At 37.0% G+C, this 22,113-nt stretch overlaps 1 protein-coding gene across 1 annotated transcript in view; it reads left to right on the top strand.

Moving 5' to 3' along the window:
• The window catches only part of NSMAF (neutral sphingomyelinase activation associated factor), an 86,237-nt gene that overhangs the window by 24,793 nt on the left and 39,331 nt on the right, over positions 1–22,113 (top strand). Inside the window, 7 exon segments of the mRNA XM_017871746.1 lie at positions 1,468–1,546; positions 1,643–1,710; positions 1,790–1,826; positions 5,481–5,531; positions 13,208–13,279; positions 13,564–13,611; positions 13,718–13,770. Coding sequence (XP_017727235.1) covers positions 1,468–1,546; positions 1,643–1,710; positions 1,790–1,826; positions 5,481–5,531; positions 13,208–13,279; positions 13,564–13,611; positions 13,718–13,770 — 408 coding nt within the window.

Below are 22,113 nucleotides of genomic sequence, written 5' to 3'. Positions count from 1 at the left end.
AATGAAAGAATGGATTCACAGCAGGGCTTGGCAAACTACAGCCCTTGGGCCACATCTGAGCTGCCACTTGTTCTTTTAAAGTTTTACTGGAACACAGCCACACCCATTTGTGTACATACTGTGTGTGGCTGCTTTCCCTATAACGGCAAAGTTGAATGGTTGTGACCGAGACCACATGGCCCACAAAGCAAAAATATTTACTGTCTGGCTCTTTACAGAAAGTTTACCAGCCCTTGATCTAGATAGTAATTTTCAATGGCTGCTAAAACCTTTAGGTGAGAGAAGCTGCTGGGAAATTTTGTAATGGATATATGGAGATTGATGTCATCTGATCCTCCAGGTGCCTCTGGATGCGAAGGCAGAACCCGTGCACTACCTCTGAAAGTATTCTTGTCGGAAGATCTTATAAATAATTTGGAAGCAATGCATAGGTTGGAAGAATACCACAGTGATGCATTCAGCCAAATTCATAATGTGGGAAAATTATTTTAGGTTAAGAGACGTAAAAGACATGTCAACTAAATGTAAAATGGACTTCGTTAGGATTTTGATTTGAGGCAACTGGCTATGAAAACACATTTATGAAATAGAAAAATTTCAACACTGACTGTATACATGATAACATTAAGGAATTATTAATTTTTTAGAGTGTGTTCATGATTGGTCACTTATTAAGAGAGCTTGTCTTCAGAGATTTTTGCTAAAGTATTTATGGATAAAGTATATGATGTCAGTAATTTTCTGTGTTATTCAGCAGGGTCTCGGGGTTATACACAGGACAAGAATGACCACATATTGACAATTGCAGTGCTAGGCCATTGGTACATGGGAGTTTTCTATTCTGTTTGTGTATGTTTAGACATTTCATAAAAGTTTTTATGTTACTATTGGGTAATTTTGGGTATTTGAAAAATAAATGCAGTTAACAACTTGGAAAAATGATATGAAATGACATAAAATTTCAAAAACCCTTTGAGAAAGAATTGCAAACTAAATCGTGACCTTCAGTAGGATGGGGCTTCTCAACTATTCAGTACATATATATTGATCACTGAAAATAGAAAGCTAAAGTAAACATTTACTGCACACAAAAGAGCAGGCAGTGTTACTCTGGGGTGGGGTGAGTGTAAGCATTTTCAGTCTGTAAGACTATTTCTCAATGTGATGTTTCTTGGATACATTAAGTTTCTAGCCAATAGATACTGTAAACTATATGGAGATACACATATAAATCAAAGAAGTTAACTTGAAAAATCTCTAACATTTGAATTGTAAATGCCAGTATGAACCACTATTCTGTGTTTTGTTTTACCAGTTAATCTAAAAATAGAGAGTTTCTCTTTATATGCATTGTTGATCTTTTATTATGCGATGCTTTAGTAACCTGCTTTCTAATTAAAATGTACTATGATTGTCTTGTGATTTTTGTTATGCTCATCAAACAATCTGCTGTACTTGGATCCCTAGGAAAATCAGAGGCTCCTTAAAAATATGTTCAAAATCAGCGATTTTTGAACCAGATGCAATATCCCAGCCCATCATCAAGGTAAACACATTTTAAATACAAACAGAAACATTCCAATTTTTTTGTGTACGTCTTACGTTTCCTGATTTTTATAATATTTCTCTCAATGTTATACAGATTCCTTTGAGAGACTGTGTAAAAATAGGAAAGCATGGAGAAAATGGAGCCAATAGACACTTCACAAAGTATGACATTTTCACCACTGTTTAATTTTACTTCAACCAAAAAGCTGTATATATTTAATGACTTTTATCTGCATTTTAGGGCAAAATCTGGGAGTATTTCACTCATTTTCAGTCAGGTAAGCACATAATAAATATTTTTTCCTAATCTGAATGAACATTCATATATATGTGCATGAATGAAATTATTTATTTGTAGAGATATCAGATGAAGACCATGGAATAGAATTCAAATGCTTTTAGAATTCAGTCATTGAGAAATATACTTTTAAAAAGATGTGATCTCTAATGGGCTTCTTCATGTTTATTAAGTGTGTGGTATCTGTGGGCTTGCGGTTCTGTCCTTGGAGCTCTCAAGATTTACAATTTACGAGGCTTGAAATGAAGGGATGCAGCTCTTCCTGTAGCTTCCTAGCTATTTAGAAGGCAAGAGGCCAGTGCCACGCCACTTAAATGATCTCAGGGACTTAGGACAACCAAGGCAAGGACTTGGGATTGGTGGTCTTGTATCATTATGACCCTTGTGGTCATAACCTTTTGGTCATTCCAGATTTATTCCCTTTACATTTATGTACCCACCACTGCCCTCAATATAGGCAGGACAGCATTGGCAATAAAAGGTCAATTAAAACATGTTTTTCATCTCTCATATTATTAATTAGCATGTAGATTATAAAATTGTAAATAAGAAGAGACTACTTTCTTTTGGCTCTGGACTTCACCCTCTTCATCTTTAAAGCAAAAGGGTTAGCAGATGTTGCCTTGACTCTCTGCAGAGTTCTCGTTCCTTGGGGAGTTGAAGTGTTCAGAGACGAATTGTTCTGAGATCAAGTAAGGGGTAAGAAAAGCTGTGACAACAAAAAAGCACGGACTTTCTGACTTCAGAACTTGACTTAAATCCTCTTATGCAACAGAGCAGAGTGTCCCAAGGAGGCAGATGGGGAGGGGAAGAGCATGCTCCCAGCACATTTTCTATCACTGAAGCCTTTTGTTCACAAAACACTTTTAATGTGTGTTGAAAGTTATTTTATGAACGCTGAAAGGTAGCAGATTATTTGATTTTCTACATCTACCTTCCATGATTCTATTAATTTTAAGGAAGAAAACATTTCACAGGCTTCCTCAGCTTCATGTTGTTTTAACTGGTATATGTGAAGACAGTGACAGCCATCTATTGCTCTGGGGACCAAACATCATTATTAATAATCCCCTCCCCCATCCTCTCATGTCTATCATGTCATTCTACTTCATGACCTTGTTCTACAAAGCCCATATCTTGAAAGGAAGAGGTACTTTTTCACTTGGAGATAGGGTTTTCATTATAAAACTATACATTTTAGTTATTTTAGTAAAAATTTAATAACTTTGGGCTTAGGAATAAAGCCCCCAAATTCCTCCACCTACTTTTAATAGTTTATGGAAGAGGTCTTGTATGAAGCCAACTCAAAATCAGCCTGACACAAGCTACTCTTCCAAGTATTATTTAAAGCTTCCTGTGTCAAGTTACAATCAGGCAACTTTTGGGTTTTTTGCTTATATACTAGGCCACAAGATCTCAGAAATATGGTGTGGTGCTTTATATTTAGAGAGTTTTGCTTCCAATGTTTTTGTTGCTGCTAAAGAAGGGTGTGTGCATGTCTATATGAATACCAGATTCAACTCATGGATTCAATAAGTATTATATTCAAGGCTCTGGAGATCTAGGGAAGAACAAGTTATCTGAAACCTCTTGCCCCATGGAGTTTACTTTTCAATGGGGAAGACAGGCAATAAACGTCTCCTCTAATGTCAGGTATTGACAAATGCTATGAAGAAAATGAAAGTAAGACAAAAGGATAGAAAATGATAAGGAATGTTCTTGTGCTGCTTTAGAAAGAGTGGTCAGGGATGCCTCACTGAGAAGAGGCCACTTACCAAGAGACTCAGAAGGCTTAAGGCATTGAGCCGTGCAATTGTCACAAGCACTGGCATTCCAGGTACAGAGAGTGGCGGGGGAGAAGCCTGAAGGTGGGCACGTCCTTAACAGGTGGGAGGCGTAGGAGTGTGAGTGTTCCTGGGCTGCGCGAGTCGAGGAGAACACTAAAGGGGGGCTGGAATAGGGGCAGGGACCATGTCATGCAGGGCCTTGCAGGCCAAGGAAGGGACTTTGAATAAAGCACAGAGACAAACACCACTGGAGAGCTGGAAGAGAAGGGGCATGTCTGGTTTGTATGTAAATCTCTCTGGGGGCTGGGTAGAGAACATGCTGTACAAACCAGGACAAGAGTGGAAGCAAGGAGACCTATTGGAGTGTTCCAGGGATCCGCGTGTATTGGACCAGGATGGTGAGAGGTGGTCATTGTCTAGATACATTCTGAAGAAAACCTAACAGATGTGCTGACGGATTAGTCACAGGGTATAAAAGGGAACAGTCAAGACTGACTCCAATGAGATGGCCAGTAGTGCCCTTTATAGCGATAAAGAGAGTTGGGAAGGAGCAGGCTTCAGGTAGAATATGAGATTTGAGATGGCCACGAGAACTCTAAGGGGAGACGTCCAGCAGGCATTTGGATGTATCCATCTGGGTTTCAGAGAGGAGGCAGAGGCTAGCAAGACATACTGGGGAGCTGGAAGTTTCTAGAGACTTTTTAAAGCCCTGTGGCTGGATAAGATTTCCTGGGGACTGAGAGTGGACAGAGAGGTGTGAGAACTCAGGCTCTGCAGCTCTCTAACTTAAAGACGTAGGGAAGAAAGCAGGGTCCAAAAGTAGACAGAAGGAGTAGCCAGTGAGGTTGGAGAGAAGCAGGAGCAGGTGTCCAGGAAGCCATGTGGAAAACTGCTTCAGGAAGAGCCATCAGCTCTGTCACATGCTCTGAGAAGGAGAGTCAAGGAAGACTTGAGAATTGACTATATAGTGACGTGGAGATCTTGTGCCCTTCGTGTGACCATCTAAAAGTGGTTTCAGTAGTATGGTAGGGATGAAAACCTGTCATGGGCCCAAAGGGGAGGTATAGACAGCTCTTGCGACGAATTTTGCCACAAAAAGGAACAGAAATGGCAAAAGGAGGATGTGAGATTAAGCGGAAGTATGTGTGTGTATGTGGGTGGGGGGGTGGCGGTGTGTAAAAGGGAGAGTGCCGTATATAATCCTAGGAGCAAAGTTTTTGAATGTCTGACAGGTTTGGGGAGGTGTTCATATTCTGTGCCCTAGTAGAGAGGCTGGACTTTGAGAGCTCAGGCAGCTTCCATTGTTGCAGAGGGAAAAGCAGTGATGAAGGTATAGGTACAAGGAGATTGATGGCTCTGGTAGATGGTGTCACGTATTCCACATAGTCATTAATATACTATGTGAGGACTAGTAGCCCAGTGCATGTGAAAACACCATGTGCCCAGATTACCTCTAAGGTTTCTTTATGTTAGTGAACATATTTCATACCACAGTAACTTTGTTTTACCCGTTTCTTAAAAAATCAGCACTTGGATTAGCTTCCTTCCCTGTCTACTTGGTTACTTGGTGCAAGTGATGGCATTCATAAAACATCTTCTGTATTTATTTATCTTGTAATTGTTGCTCTCTTATTGCCTGGATGATTCTCTTTTTAATTTGATATTTGTTATTTTAACACCAGTACTTTAAAGCCATACTAATACTAATACTAAAGCAAATATTTTGGAAATACAGATTATATAACAATGATTTAAAACATTTGATTTATAGTGTCCTAATTTGTAGTTACTCTTTACAATGAAACATTTTGGTTATTATTTTACAAGTATTGATTTTTCTTCCTCAGGTATATTTCATTAAAGAACATAATGTTGTTGCACCATATAAAATAGAAAGGGTAAGTAAAGCTTTTCATGTATTTCCAGCAATTTATATAGTCATTTTGAGCAGTAAAATTTTGTGACTCTGTTAACATCTTTAATCAAATATAATAATAATGAGCATTTAAAAGCCTGGAAGTTATAACAGAATTACCCAAGGGAACCACAGGTTTTAGTTCAAGACAATTCAATTAACTTTTTGAATTAAAAAAAGTGCCTAAATCAAGAAAAACCACTCAAATGATTTGATTGGAAATTAAAATCAGAATATGCATTATTTATAAGATTGTTTACTGGGTGTTACTGAGAATTTACCAGTGCATTACCAAAAAATTTAGTTTTAAAAATATTCTGGAAATATTTACTGGTTATAATATACTCTTATTTGAGAACTCAATAATAATTTGTAAGTACTCTTAATTAGGTAGAAACTATGAGTAGACTTGGATACAATGTCTAGTTCCCTGGGACTTTTCAAGTAAGCATAGACATTTCATTTAACTATTCTGTACTTCAATTCTTTATGCTTTAGCTTAATATATATTAGAGGGATAACCCCTACTAAGAGAGAGTTTTTACAGGACCTAAGGATGGGGCTAGTGCTCCTTATAATGAGATCTGTGTGAGTTAGGAAAAGCCATCCTTTGTGGGCAAACATAGTCCCGCAGGCTGAATCTGAATTTCAGTTGCAGGCCAGTCTGCAATCTCTTAGGTGGCACAAATTGTATACTCAGTGGCCTCCGGGTTTTACGGACAAGAAATACTTGCCTGCACTGATTAGTCAGAAATTATAAATACTGAGGTTTAATTATTTTCAAGTGGTGCTCTTGGCATTTTGGGCAGGATGGTTCTTTATTGTGTGGGGCTGTCGCTTATATTGCAGCTCTTTCCCCTAACAAATGCCTCTCGTACACTGCTCCCCTTGTTGTTGTTACAGCACCTCCACACATTGACAAAAGCCTCTGGAGCAGTAGGAAACTCTACCCCCAAGTTGAGAACCACTCACCTGGGGTGCTGTCCCTCTAAAGGCTCTCGTGAGAGCCAGCTGAATTGTGTACCTGCACATGGTTCATTGAAAAATTATGTGAAAGGAAATAAAAGTGAGGTTGTCTGAGTAAAGAAAAGCTCTTTTGTTCCAATGTGAATTAAAATACCAAAGCATTCTCAGATGAAAAAAAAAAGGGTGAGGTGGAATGACAGCAGCAAGATGGCAGAATAGGAAGTTCTAGCCCCTCCTTCCTCTTGTGAAGACACTGATTCAACAACACATGGACAAATTCCCTTTATGAGAAATCTAGAAACCAGTTAAGAGGATCCTGCACCTCCGGTGAGCATGAAACTAACCACATCAAAGCCGGTATAAAAATTTGTGTCACTATCTGGTCATCATCTGTTCCACACAGCACCACATGACTGGGAAGACATTTCCCAGCTTCTAGCTTCTCCCTAGAGAAGGAAAGAGAAAATTGGACTATACATCCAGAGTTCTGACTTTTCAGGGGAGCTGCACAAGGGATTGGCTTCTGTCTCTTCTGCCTCAGAGTACAGATGGAATCCTGCATACTCTAGATGTCTGGAGCCACTGATAGCAAAAGAGAGCTGGGTAGCATGCTACTACTTCAAAGGACTTGTGTACAGCAGACATCTAGACACCAGAGACAGCAAAGGATTCCAAGCTTCTGAAAAAAAATGAAACCAATAAATTTCCCTAATTAGGAATCTACATGCATAAGTCCAGAGTAGACACTTCCATAGAAAAGGTTTGAGAGGCCTCCAGCATCTCTAGCCAGGCTGATTAATGAAGGTCTCTTTCCCTGTATGAAGCCAGTCCTTAGAGACTGGAGAGGTAACTGTTTTTTGTTGTTGTTGTTGTTTTTAATGTGTGGATATTAGCACAGAGTTAGAGGGAGCACAAAGAATCAGAGAAAAATAGTTCAATCAAAGGTACAAAATAAATTTTCAGAAACCAACCCTAAAGAAAAGGAGCTAAATTAATTACCTGACAAGGAATTCAAAACTATTGTCATAAAGATACTTAATGAGTTTAGGAAAATTATGCTTGAAGAAAATGAGAATTTTAACAAAGAGAATATTAACAAAGAAAATATAAAGAAGAACTGAACAGAAATTTTGGAGAAGAATGCAGTAACTTAACTAAAAAGTTCACTAGAGAAGTTCAGCACAGACTGTAAAGCAGAAGAAAAAAATCAGCAAACTGGAGCACAGGTCTTTTGAAATTATCCAGTCAGGGGAGCTAAGAGAAAAAAGAATGAAAAAGAGTTAAGAAAGCCTAAAGTACTAATGACACACCATCAAGTGGACCAAATACATAATATGCGAGTTCAAGAAAGAGAAGAGAGAAAGAAACAGAAAGTGTATTTAAAGAGATAATGGTCCCAAATTTGCCAAAACTGGGGAAGGAGATGGACATCCAGATCTAAGAAGTCTTCCACATAGGAGGACTTCAAAGATGTCCTTACCAAGACACATGATAATCATATTATCAGAAGTAAGAGTTAATTTTGAAAGCAGCGAGAGAAAAGTGACTGGTCACAGAAGAGAGCCTGCATAAAATGATCAGATTTTTCACCAGAAAGCTTGCAGGTCAGAAAATTGGATGATAAATTCAGAATGGTAAAAACAAGACAAAGCAAAATAAAACAAACAAACAAAAACGCCTGCCAACAAAGAACACTGTATCTGGCAAAATTATCCTTGAAAAAAATGGAGAGATAAGGACTTTCCCAGATAAACAAAAGCTCAGCGTTTACCACCATTAGATCTGCTTTATAGGAGATGCTAAAGTGAGTCCTTCAATTTGAAACAAAAAGATACTAAACACCAGTATGAAAATGTAGGAATTATAAATCTTGCTGATAAAGGCAAATACAGAATACTGTAGGGCTGTAGTGGTGGTGTGTAAATCAGTTTTAATTCTGGTATACAAATTGAAAGACAAAAGTATAAAAACCCCATAACTAGAAATCTGTGTAAATGAATACACAATATAAATGAATGTAATTTGAGATATCATTAACATAAAGGGAGACAGGTATTTGAAGGAATAGTTTTTGTATGTGACTGAAGCTGTTAACAGATTAAGAGAGATTATTGTAACTCTAAGATGTTTTATATAAGACCCATGGTAATCACAGAGAAAATACCTATAGAAGATATATAAAAGAAGAGTTTTTCCAGTATTATCATCTAGAATTTTTATGGTTTCAACTTTTAGGTTTAAGTCTTTGATCCAGCTTGTGTTGATTTTTGTATAAGCTAAGAGATAAGGATCCAGTTTCATTCTTCTACATGTGGCTTGCCAGTTTTCCCAGCACCATTTATTGAATAGGGTATCCTTTCCCCACTTTATGTTTTTGTACGATTTGTCAAAGATCAGTTGGCTATAAGTATTTGGCTTTATTTTTGGGTTTTCTATTCTGTTCCATTGGTCTATGTGCCTATTTTTATACTAGTCCCATGCTATTTTAGTAACTATAGCTTTGTAGTATATTTTCAAGTTGAATAATGTGATGCCTCCAGATTTGTTCTTTTTGCTTAGCACTGCTTTGGCTATTTGGGCTCTTTTTTGGTGCCATATGGATTTTAGGATTGTTTAGGATAGACAAAGGTTTTTTGATAAGAGTTCTGTGAAGAGTGATGGTGATATCTTGATAAGAATTGCATTGAATCTGTAGCTTGCTTTAGGCAATATGGTCATTTTCACAACATTGATTCTACCCATCCATGAACATGGGATATGTTTCCATTTGTTTGTGTCATCTATGATTTATTTCAATAGTGCTTTATAGTTTTTCTTGTAGAGCTATTTTATCTCCTTGGTTAAGTATAACCCTAAGTATTTTATTTTATTTTATTTTATTTTGCAGCTGTTGTGAAAGGAAGGGGATTCTTGATTTGATTCTCAGCTTTGCCATTGTTGGTGTATAGCAGTGCTACTGATTTGTGTACATTGATTTTCTATCCTGAGAATTTACTGAATTCATTTATTAGATCTACGAGCTTTTTGGATGAGTCTTTAGGGTTTTCTAGGTAAATGGTCATATCATCGGTGGACAGCGACAGTTTGACCTCCTTTTTTCCAATTTGGATGCCCTTTCTGTTTTTTGTCTGGTTGCTCTGGCTAGGACTTCCAGTACTACATTGAATAGAAGTGGTGAAAGTGGGTAACCTTGTCTTGCCCCAGTTCTTGGGCATAGGCAAAGAATTCATGACCAGGAACCCAAAAGCAAATGCAACAAAAACAAAAATAAATAAACAGGACCTAATTAAACTAAAAAGCTTCTGCACAGCAAAAGAAATAACCAGCAGAGTAAACAAACAACCCACAGAGTGGGAGAAAATTTTCACAAACCACACATCCGGCAAAGGACTAATACTCAGAATCTACGAGGAACCTCAAACAAATCAGCAAGCAAAAAACAAATAATCCTGTCAAAGTAGGCAAAGAACATGAACAGACAATTCTCAAAAGAAGATATACAAACAACTAGCAAACATACAAAAAAATGCTCACCATTACTGGTTATCAAGGTCATGCAAATTAAAACCACAATGAGATACCACCTTACTTAGTGAGAATGGCCACAATTAAAAAGTCAAAAAATAATATACGTTGGCATGGGTTTGGTGAAAAGGGAACACTTTTACACTGCTGGTAGGAATGTAAAATAATAAAACCACTAGAGAAACAGTATAGAGATTCCTTAAAGAATTAAAAGTAAAACTACCTTTCAATCCAGCAATCCCACTTTCAGGTATTTACCCAAAGAAAAGCCATTATGTGAACAAGACACATGCACACACATAGTTATAGTAGCACAATTTGCAATTGCAAAAATATGAAACCAACATAAATGCCCATCAACCAACAAGTGGATAAAGAAAATGTCCTATATATACACCATGGAATACGACTCAGCCATAAAACAAAATGAAATAATGGCCTTTGAGCAACTTGGATGGAGCTAAAAGCCATTATTCTAAGTTAAATAACTCAGGAATGGAAAACCAGATATTGTATGTTCTCACTTATAAGTGGGAGCTAAGATATAAGGATGCAAAGACATAAGAATTATATAATGGGCCCGGGTGCGGTGGCTCACGCCTGTAATCCCAGCAATTTGGGAGGCTGAGGCGGGTGGATCACGAGGTCAGGAGATCGAGACCATCCTGGTTAACACGGTGAAACCCCATCTCTACTAAAAATACAAAAAAATTAGCTGGGCGTGGCAAGCGCCTGTAGTCCCAGCTACTCGGGAGGCTGAGGCAGGAGAACGGCGTGAACCCGGGAGGCAGAGTTTGCAGTGAACCGAGATGGTGCCACTGCCCTTCATCCAGCCTAGGTGACAGAGTGAGACTCCATCTCAAAAAAATAAAAATAAAAATAAAGGAATTATCTAATGGACTTTGGGGCTTAGGGGGAAGGATTAGGGGGTGGTGAGGAATAAAAAACTACATACTGGGTACAGTGTACACTGCTTAAGTGACAGGTAAACCAAAACCTCAAGGAACTTATTTATGTAACCAAAACCACCTGTACCACAAAAACCATGAAAATAAATTTTAAAAAAGAAAATGAGAAAGGAATCAAAATATGTCAGAATAAAATGTCAACACAAAGGGAGACAGAGGACAAAAGAGGACAAATGAGCTACAAGACAGACAGAAAACAGTTAAAATGGCAATAGTGAGTCCTTCACTATCAATAATTACCCTCTGTGTATCAAACTCCTCAATCAAAAAATGTAGAGTGCCTGAATGGATTAAAACAAGTAAAATCTAAAACTATACGCCATCTGCAAGAGACTCATTTTTGGTTTAAGGACACATAGGCTGAAAGTGAAAGGATGGGAAAAAATATTCCATGCTTGGTAACCAAAAGAGAACAGAACTGGCCATACTTATATCAGACAAAATAGGCTTTGAATAAAAAACTTTCACAAGAGACAAAGAAGGATATTATGTAATGATAAAAGGGTCAATTTATCAGAAAGATAAATAATTACAAATGTGCATGCATCAGTCAGGGTTCTCCAGAGAAACAGAACCAATAGGATGTGTGTGTACATACATACACACACACATATATATACACATACATATGCATATACATATATACAGAAAGAGAAATTGATTTATTATAAAGTATTGAATCATGTGATTATAGAGGCCAAGAAATCCAGACCCAGGAGAGAGCCAATGGTATAGGGTTTAGTCTGAGTCTAAATCCAAGTCTGAAGGCAGGAGAAAACCAATATCCCAACTTGAAGACAGGAAGAAAGAGTGTTTTTCCCATTTTGCCTTTTATTCGATTTAGGCCCTCAGTGAATTGGATGAGGCCCACCCACATTGGGGAGGGCAATCTGCTTTACTCAGTCTCCTAATTCAAATGCTAATCTCATCCAGAAACATCCTCACAGATATACCCAGGAATAATGTTTAATCAAACATTTGGTCATTCCATGCCCAGTCAAACTGACATATAAAATTAATCATCACCATGTGTATGTACCCAACCTCAGAACATCTAAATATATGAAGCGAACATTGATAGAACTGAAGGAAGAAATACATAGCAACACAATAATGGTAGGATATTTCAGTACCACACTTTCGACAATGGGTAGAACATTCAGATAGAACATCAGTAAGAAAACAGAGGACTTGCACAACACTGTAGAACCAATGGATCTAACAGACATGCAGAGCTTTCCACCCAACAGCAGCAGAATACACGTTCCTCTTAAGCACATGGAATATTCTCCAGGACAGATCACATGTGAGGTCACAAAACAAGTCTTAACAAATTTAAGAGGATTAAAATCATAGTGTTTATATTTTTCCAATCATAATGGAATGAAACTAGAAATCAACAGCAGAAGGAAAACTGAGAAATTCACAAATACGTGAAAATTAAACAACATTCTCTCAAAAAACCAGTGGGTCAAAGAAAAAAAAAAACGAAAGAGAAATTAAAAAATCTTGAGATAAATGAAAACACGATATACCAAAACTTAGGTGATGCAGCAAAAGCAGCATAAACACGGAAGTTTATATAATTAAATGTCTATGTTAAGAAAGAAGAAATATCTCAAATAATAATCCTAACTCTAGGCGGGGCGTGGTGGCTCACATCTGTAATCCCAGCACTTTGGGAGGCCGAGGCAGGTGGATCACCTGAGGTCGGGAGTTCGAGATCAGCCTGGCCAACATGGTGAAACCCCATCTCTACTAAAAATACAAAAATTAGCCGGGTGTGGTGGTGCACACCTGTAGCCCCAGCTACTCAGGAGCCTGAGGCAGGAGAATCACTTGAACCCAGGAGATGGAGGTTGCAGTGAGCCGAGATCGTGTCACTGCACTCCAGCCTGTTCACTCCAGCGACAGAACAAGACTCTGTCTCAACAACAACAACAACAACAACAAATCCTAACTCTATACTTTAAGGGTGTAGAACAAGAAGAGCAAACTAAACCCAAAGTTAGAAGAAGGAAGGAAATAATAAATATAGCAGCAAATTATGTAGACTTGCTCTCCTAGAACTCTCATTCCAGCGGGGAGGTTACACTATGCAGATTTTATTATAGCAGGTTCTGTATACATGTTCTTAAAGTAGCATAGTTTGACACACTGCTTCTCTTCCTGTATTTTGATATCTTCCCCTTTTCGTTAGGGCAAAATGGAATATGTTTTTGAATTGGATGTTCCCGGGAAAGTGGAAGATGTTGTGGAGACGTTGCTTCAGGTAAGCACTTGCTGGGTAGAAAATTCAAAGCAAACTGAGGCAGAAACTGTTTTTATAAATTTCGTATTTATATACCTTACCCAAATCATCATCTGTTTTCTAAATATGTAGCAGATTGACTTAAAATGTTGAGTTTAAAAACTATATGTTAGGAAGAAGCCATAGGTATATCAGAAGTAATCTTGACTGTTAACAGAATGATTGCTGTTTCTCATTGCTTCTAAAGAAATACTTCATATCATCTGAGAGAAAAAATAAATTCATGTTTCTTTATGATACTGTAGCTTCACAGAGCATCCTGCCTTGACAAGTTGGGTGACCAAACCGCCATGGTAAGTATTCCTAACAATATGTGTCTTTGATTGCCAATTAGCTTGCATTGATATTTTACTTATAAATACTTATATTCATACTTTTTTTCTGGTTCTGTTTTAATAGATAACAGCTATTTTGCAGTCTCGTTTGGCTAGAACATCATTTGACAAAAACAGGTAAGTTTCTAATAATCTTTCCTAATTAGAAAAGCAGTGGACATTTTCATCTGTATGCCTCATTCAGCAAGTCCAAGCCTGATGTCATCATTGGTCTCACCCAAAACCTGCTTGTCTTAGAGAATGGCTCAGCCTCAGTGCAGGAGAAGTCTTTAGGGCTTCTGCAACTCTTCTCTATCCTGATGTCTGTCAGTCAGAAAGGTCTGTTAGATGCTTCAGTTTCTGCTTCTGTGTTTTCACATTGTGTTGCATCAGTTCAGGACACCGTCACCTCCCACCCGGAACACTAGCACAGCTTAATTTAGCTCACCTACCTGACTCCATCTTCCCTTCTCCATTTCTCTTCTCCTCCCTCTACCTGACATTGTTTTAAAATATGTTCTTTCTAAGGGCCAGGTGTAGTGGCTCAGGCCTATAATCCCAGCACTTTAGAAAGCCAAGGTGGGAGAATCACTTGAGCTCCAGAGTTTGAGATCAGCCTGGGCAACATAGTGAGATCCTGTCTCTGCAAAATTAAAAATTAAAAAATTAGGCTGGGCACGGTGGTTGATGCCTGTAATTCCAGCACTTTGGAAGGCTGAGGTGGGCAGATCACGAGGTCTGGAGTTCAAGACCAGGCTGGCCAAAATAGTGAAACCCTGTCTCTACTGAAAACACAAAAAAATTACCTGGGCATGGTGGTGGGCACCTGTAATCCCAGCTATTCGGGAGGCTGAGGCAGAAGAATCGCTTGAACCTGGGAAGCAGAGGTTGCAGTGAGCCAATATCATGCCATTGCACTCCAGCCTGGGCAACAGTGCGAGACTCCCATCTTAAAAAAAAAAAAAAAATTTAGTTGGGCATGGTGGTGCACACCTGATGTCCCAGCTACATGAGAGGCAAGGTGGGAGGATCCCTTGAGCGCAGGAGGTCAAGGCTGCAGTGAACCATGATTATGCCTCTATACTCCAGAGTGAGACCGCATCTCAGAAAATAAAATATAAATTTTAAAAATGTCCTTTCTAAAGAACTTATTTGATCATATCACCTGCCCATTTAAAATTCTTCAAGATTGAAACTAGGCTTCTTCCTTACACCATATACAAAAATTAACTAAAGATGGATTAAAGACTTAAATATAAAACCTAAAACTATAAAAACTGTTGAAGAAAATCTAGGAAATACCATTCTGGACATAGGCCCCAGCAAAGATTTCATGACGAAGACACAAAAGCTATTACAACAAAAACAAAAATTGACAAATGAGACCTAATTAAACTAAAGAGCTTTTACACAGCAAAATAAACTATCAACAGAGTAAACAGAATGAGAGAAAATATTTGCAAACTCTGCACATGACAAAGTTCTAATATCCAGAATCTAGAAGAAACAAGCAAAAAATGAACAACCCCATTAAAAAGTAGGCCAAGTACATGAACAGACACTTTTCAAAAGAAGACATACATGCAACCAAAATAATCTGAAAAAAGGCTGAACGCCACTAATCATTAGAAAAATGTAAATCAAAACCACAATGAGATACCATCTTATACCAGTTAGAATGGCTATTATTTTTAAAAATTTAATAAATTTTGAGTGGATATTATTCAAAAAATAACGTGCTGGTGAGGTTGCAGAGAAAAGGGAATCTTGTACCCTGTTGGTGGCAGCGTAAATTAGTTCAGCTACTGTGGAAAGCAGTTTGGTGATTTCTCAAAGAACTTAAAACAGAGCTACCATTTGACCCAGCAAGTCCCATTATTGCATATATACCCAATGGAAAATAAATTGTTCTACCATAAAGATACGTGCACACATAGGCTTATCACAGCACTATTCAAAATATTAATAGCGAAGACATAGAATCAACCTAAATACCCATCAGTGGTAGACTGGATAAAAGAAAACGTGGTACATATACACCATGGAATACTTTGCGGCCATAAAAAAAGAGATCGTGCCCTTTGCAGCAACATTGGATGGAGCTGGAGGACATGGATGGCGCTGGAGCAAATTAATGTGGGAACAGAAAACTAACACCGCATATTCTCACTTATCAGTAGGAGCTAAACATTGAGTACAAATGGACACAAAGAAGGGAACAATAGACACTGAGCCTACTTGAGGGTGGAGGATGGGAGAGAGGAGGGCGAGGATCAAAAATCTGCCTATCAGGTACCATACTTATTACCTGGGTGACAAAATAATCTGTACAACAAACCCCCAAGACACGTATTTTATCTATAACAAACCTGCATATGTACCCTGAAACTAAAATAAAAGTTAAAAAATAATTTAAAAAATTAACTCTTTGAGAGTAGGAACTTGTCTGGTCTCTTGCATCCACACAGTATGGTATATTACAGTGAATAAAATTAATGGATTCTCTGCATTTTACTGCCATTGCATTTTCCAGACCCCATTAGCTCTCCTCTGTTCAGCTGGAATTATTTCTCCTCCTCCAGCCTCTTCATATGGTCCACAAAGTTATTTTCCTAAAACAAACATGATTATGTGCCCACCAACCAGCTCCTAGAACAGTAACAAGCAAAAGAGTTTTCAATAAGTTAAATGCTTCTCTTTCATTGACAATATCAAAGGTTACTGTACCAAGAAACAAATAGTCTTTTATAGCCATACACTTTAAAATTCTGTGGATTATTTCATATTGCCAAGAGAAAGTGATACAATAAATGGCCATTAAAAATATAAACAAAATAAAAATTTTCAAGACCCTCCCTGTCCCCAGTGCCTTCAGGATAAAGCCTAAACACCTTAACGTGGCCCTAAGACTCTTAGGTACTAGCTCTTATTTACTACTAGTCGTTGATGATGCATCTTGAATTCTATGCCCTAGTTATTTGCATCACCGGCAGTTTCTGATGCGTCACATTGTCTCTTACCTCTGAGCTTTTGTTCTTGTTCCCTCTGCTTAGAAAACTCATCCTCCTCCTCTACACCTGGCTGTTACTTATTATTCTTATTTCAACTGTGCTCTCAGTTATTCTAGAAGATCTTTCCTGAGACTTCAAGTTGCAATAAGTACCTTCCTGTGGTGACCTATAGGGTCCAAGAGAGTACACTCCTACTGTTCTAATGGTTTTTTCACTGACTTTCTTGGCTTTTCTTAAGTATATATTTTGTACAAAGATGAAATTTCTGTATTATCCCCTTCTCTTACTTGTTTATTGCCTTATATTAAGGAGATTTAGGTGATTTGTCTATGTCTTCGTCTCTGGTACCACTAAGTTAATTATTATACCTTTATGGTAACTATTGGCATCTGGTAGTGCAGGGCCCCAGACCTTATTTTCCTTTTTCACTTATGTCTTCAGTGTTCTTGGTCTTAGGCACTGCCATCTGAATTTAGAATCAGCTTGTCAATTTCCATAAAAGCAATTGTGTTGGGATTTTGATCGTAATTGCAGTGAATCTATAGTCTTCTCTCTATTTATTTAGGTCCCCTTTAATATATTCCTTATGATTTTCTTCATAAAGGTCTTTCCTATCTTATGTTATTTATTCCCAGTACTTCATATTTGTGATGGTATTATAAATGGTATGTTATTAAAATTTTCATTTTCTGTTTATTGTTGATATATAGAATGCAATAGGTTTTAGTGTATTCATTTTGTTTTCAGCAACCCTGCTAAACTCTGACCAATTCCATTAACTATATATTTAGATTCTTTATATTTACAAAATCTTATCTATGAATTATTTGCAGTCTCTATTCACTAGCATTTTATTTTGATTTTGCATCTGTAATCATTCATGCTTAGGACAAAGCAGAAAGTATTGGTTGAATAGGTTCATTTATTTATGGATTATTATGTACCAGGCTTTTGCTAGAAGCTTATGTTTATAAATGAGAGTAGTTTGTAATATTCTATTTTATTGCTACCTTTGTGAGATTTGGGAATCAGTCATCTTGACCCTTACCCTACATTTTAATGTGTTAAAGAACTTGCCAGTAAAGCCATCTGGCCAGTAATGTGTTTTTTGTGGTTATGTTTGTTTGATTCTTTCTCTGCTTCACTATATAGCATTAATTTTCTTTCCATTTTTATACTGGCAGGATATATTAGGTAAGTGAATTGCTTAGGGAAGAATAGTTTCCATTTTAGAAAGGAAAGGGAATAATAAGAAGAAGAATTAGCTTCTTCTGACCTACTTAGAATGTGTCATTTTTCCAAGTAGCAATTTAGACTTCAATTCTGGGCTTCAGCATGACATTCATTTAAAAAATGGTTCACTGTGAACGTTTTAATGTATCCAGTTGCTGAAATATTAGGCTAAAGAATTTGGGGAAAGGGATTTTTGCAATATGAAATGAAATATTCCAGTGTTGTATACTTTCTGTAGAAGAAAAAAAGGTAAACTTCTGCTAGGATAAGCTTTCATCATATTTCTGAGGAGATAATTTTTTATTAAAGGAATATAAGGTAAACTATTTTTTAATACTTTTTATTTTGAAAAATTTTAAACCATCACAAGTTGAAACACTAATACAATGAAGGCAGGTCCCCTATGATTCACCAGATGTTAATTTAACATTTTGCCAAATTTTCTTTAAGTCATGCCTGCTCCTGCTCACATTGTTGCTCTGTGTGTGTTATTTCTATGTATAAATGTGTATGTTTGTATTGTGTATAAAATATATGTGTATATATTTTTTCTGAATCATTTGAAACTGAATTCCTAGCTATCATAACACTTCCCCCATAAGTACTTCGGCAGGTGCTTGTTAGAAGGATATACTCCATTCCTTGATACCATTATCACACTCCATTAGCAATAATTCCATAATAACATCTGATATATAATAAAATACAAAATCATTAAAAATATGAAATCATAATATCTTATAGCTTCATATTAAAATTTCCCCTTTTTTAAAAAAATTATACTTTAAGTTCTAGGGTACATGTGCACAAGTGCAGGTTTGATACATAGGTATACATATGCCATGTTGGTTTGCTGCACCCATCAAGTCATCATTTACATTAGGTATTTCTCCTAATGCTATCCCTTCCCCAGACCCCCACCCTCCGGTGTGCAATGTTTCTCACCCTGTGTCCAAGTGATCTCATTGTTCAGTTTCCACCTGTGAGTGAGAACATGCAGTGTTTGGTTTTCTGTCCTTGTGATAGTTTGCTGAGAATGATCGTTTCCAGCTTCATCCGTGTCCCTGCAAAGGACATGAGCTCATCCTTTTTTATGGCTGCATAGTGTTCCATGGTGTATATGTGCCACATTTTCAATCAAGTCTATCATTGATGGACATTTGGGTTGATTCCAAGTCTTTGCTATTGTGAATAGTGCCACAGTAAACATATGTGTGCATGTGTCTTTATAGCAACATGATTTATAATCCTTTGGGTGTATACCTGGTAATGGGATGGCTGGGTCAAATGGTAATTTTAGTTCTAGATCCTTGGGGAATCATCACAGTCTTCCACAATGGTTGAACTAATTTACACTCCCACCAACAGTGTAAAAGTGTTCCTGTTTCTCCACATCCTCTCTAGCATCTGTTGTTTCCTGACTTCTTAATGATTGCCATTCTAACTGGTGTGAGGTGGTATCTCTTTGTGTTTTTGATTTGCATCATTTCTCTAATGACCAGTGATGATGAGCATTTTTTCATGTGTCTATTGGCTGCTTAGATGTCTTCTTTTGAAAAGTGTCTGTTCATATCCTTTGCCCACTTTTTGATGGGGTTGTTTTTTTCTTATAAATTGGATTGAGTTCTTTGTAGTTTCTGGATATTAGCCCTTTGTCAGATGGGTAGATTTCAAAAGTTTTCTCCCATTCTGTAGGTTGCTTGTTCACTCTGATGGTAGTTTCTTTTGCTGTGCAGAAGCTCTTTAGTGTAATTAGATCCTATTTGTCTATTTTGGCTTTTGTTGCCATTGCTTTTCATGTTTTAGTCATGAAGTCCTTGCCCATGCCTATGTCCTGAATGGTATTGCCTAGGTTTTCTTCTAGGGTTTTATGGTATTAGGTCTAACATTTAAATATTTAATCCATTTTGAATTTAAAATTTCCCGTTTTCTACCCCAAAAGTCTTCCTTAAAATACTTTATTTTATAATGATTGTAGATTTAAAAAGAACAGACCAAAAGAATAGTACAGGTTTCTCTTTCACGCCCCACTCAGAATCCCTGTTCTATTTAATATGTAGGTGCTGCCATCTTTCGTTGGACATATTCCTAGATATTTGATTGTTTGATACTATTGAAAATTTATTTTCCAACTATTTGTTACTGGTATATAGAAATACAGTTCCTTTTTAAATTGACCTTGTATACTGTGACTCTTCTAAATTCACTCATTAGTCTTAGAGTGTTTTTTGCTAGATTCCATGGAGTTTTTATGTACATAATCATTTAATCTGTGAATAATGACAGTTTCACAGAAATCCCTATGGCTTTTATTTTCTATTTCTTGCCTCATTGCACAGTTTTATTAATAGATGTGGTGGAAATGGACATTATTGCCTCATTCTTGATCTTACAGGAAAAGGGCTTAATGTTTCATCATTCAAAGATGATGCTAGCTGTAGGTTTTTCATAGCTGCCCTTTAACAAAGTGAAAATGTTCCTTTCTGTTCCTAGTTTACTGAGAGTTTTTTCAATAATGGGTGTAGAATTTTGTCAAGTATTTTTTTTGCATTCATTGACATGATCATATTTTTTTCTTTGTTCTGTTAATGTTTTGAATTATACTGATTGATTTTTTTCAATGTTAAACCAACCTTGTATTCATGGGCTGAATCTAATTTGAGATCATGATGTCTTATCCTTTTTACATATTACTGGCTTTGCTTTGCTAGTATTTTCGCATCTATATTGATGAGGGATATTGCTCTGTAATTCTCTTGTAAGGTATTTGTCAGGTGTGGTGCAGGGTTATGCTGACCTCATAAAATGAGTATGGAGGTTTTCTTTATCTCCTGTTTTCAGAAAAAGTTTGTGTAGGATTGGTGTTGTTTCTTCCTTACATTTTTAATAGAATTTGTTGATGAAGCCATCTAGGTCTAAGGTGTCCTTTGGAATTCCATTTATTTACTGAACATAGGACTGTTCCATTTGTCTGTTTCTTCTGTGCCTGTTTTGGTAACTTGTGTATTTCAAATAAATTGTCCATTTCATCTAAGTTGTCAGACATATTGGTACAAAGTTCCTTATGTCCTTTTAATGCCAGCAGCATCTGTAGTATGGACCTTTCTTTCATTCATTATGCTGATACTTTGTGTTTTCTCTGTTTAAAAAAGTCAGTATTGCCAGGGCTTACCAATTTTATTAACCTTTCAAATGACCACATTTTGACTGTTGATATTTTTCTGCTTTTTCACTTTGCTTATAGTTGGTGTCCACTTTTATGATTTTCTTCCTTCAGCTTGCTTTGGGTTTAAGCTTCTTCTTCTAGCTTTCTAAGAACAAAGCCTAGATCAACAATTTTATTCCTTCCTTTTAATAGAACCACTTAAACTTATAATTTTCTCTTTAAGCACTGCTTTAGCAACATTCTACAGATTTTGATTTTTTTTTTTACCATTAATGTAAAATATTTTGTAATTTTCTTCATCATTTCTCCTTTGACCCGTAGGTAATTTAGAAGTATGTTTAACTTCCACATATTTGGGAATTTTTAGTAGATATTTGTAGATGCTGATTTATAATTTAATATCTGATCAGAGAATATGTTCTGTGTGATTTCAGTCTTTTGATATTTGTTCAGGTTTGTTTTATGGCCCAGCACATGGCCTATCTTGGTGAACATTTCACATGCCATTGAAAGGAATGTGAGCTCTGCAGTTGTTGAAAATAGTATTCCATAAATGCCTTATGGGTCCAGTTGGTTGATGGTCATTTGGATCAAATATATTTCATTACTTTTTTGTTGACTTGTGCTATCAGTCACTGAGAGAGGATGTTAAGATTGTCAGTGGTGATTTATTTCTTTTCTTATTTCTGTCAATTTATGCACTTTGTGTTGTAAAGCTCTGTTATTATATTCATATACATTAAGATGCATAATGTCTTCTTAATGAATTGATCCTTTCATTATTATGAAATGTCCCTCTTTATTTGTAATAGTGTTTTTCTTGAAGTCTGCTTTGTCTTCCTTTAAAGTAACCACATCGGCCGGGCGCGGTGGCTCAAGCCTGTAATCCCAGCACTTTGGGAGGCCGAGATGGGCGGATCACGAGGTCAGGAGATCGAGACCATCCTGGCTAATACGGTGAAACCCTGTCTCTACTTAAAAATACAAAAAAAAAAAACTAGCCGGGCGACGAGGCGGGCGCCTGTAGTCCCAGCTACTCGGGAGGCTGAGGCAGGAGAATGGCGTAAACCC

This window comes from Rhinopithecus bieti, unplaced genomic scaffold, assembly GCF_001698545.2.
Source record: "Rhinopithecus bieti isolate Rb0 unplaced genomic scaffold, ASM169854v2 scaffold_6789, whole genome shotgun sequence".
NCBI classification, from domain to species: Eukaryota; Metazoa; Chordata; class Mammalia; order Primates; family Cercopithecidae; genus Rhinopithecus; species Rhinopithecus bieti.
Note: the sequence above shows the minus strand (reverse complement) of the source record. Positions and strands in the feature narration are given on the sequence as shown.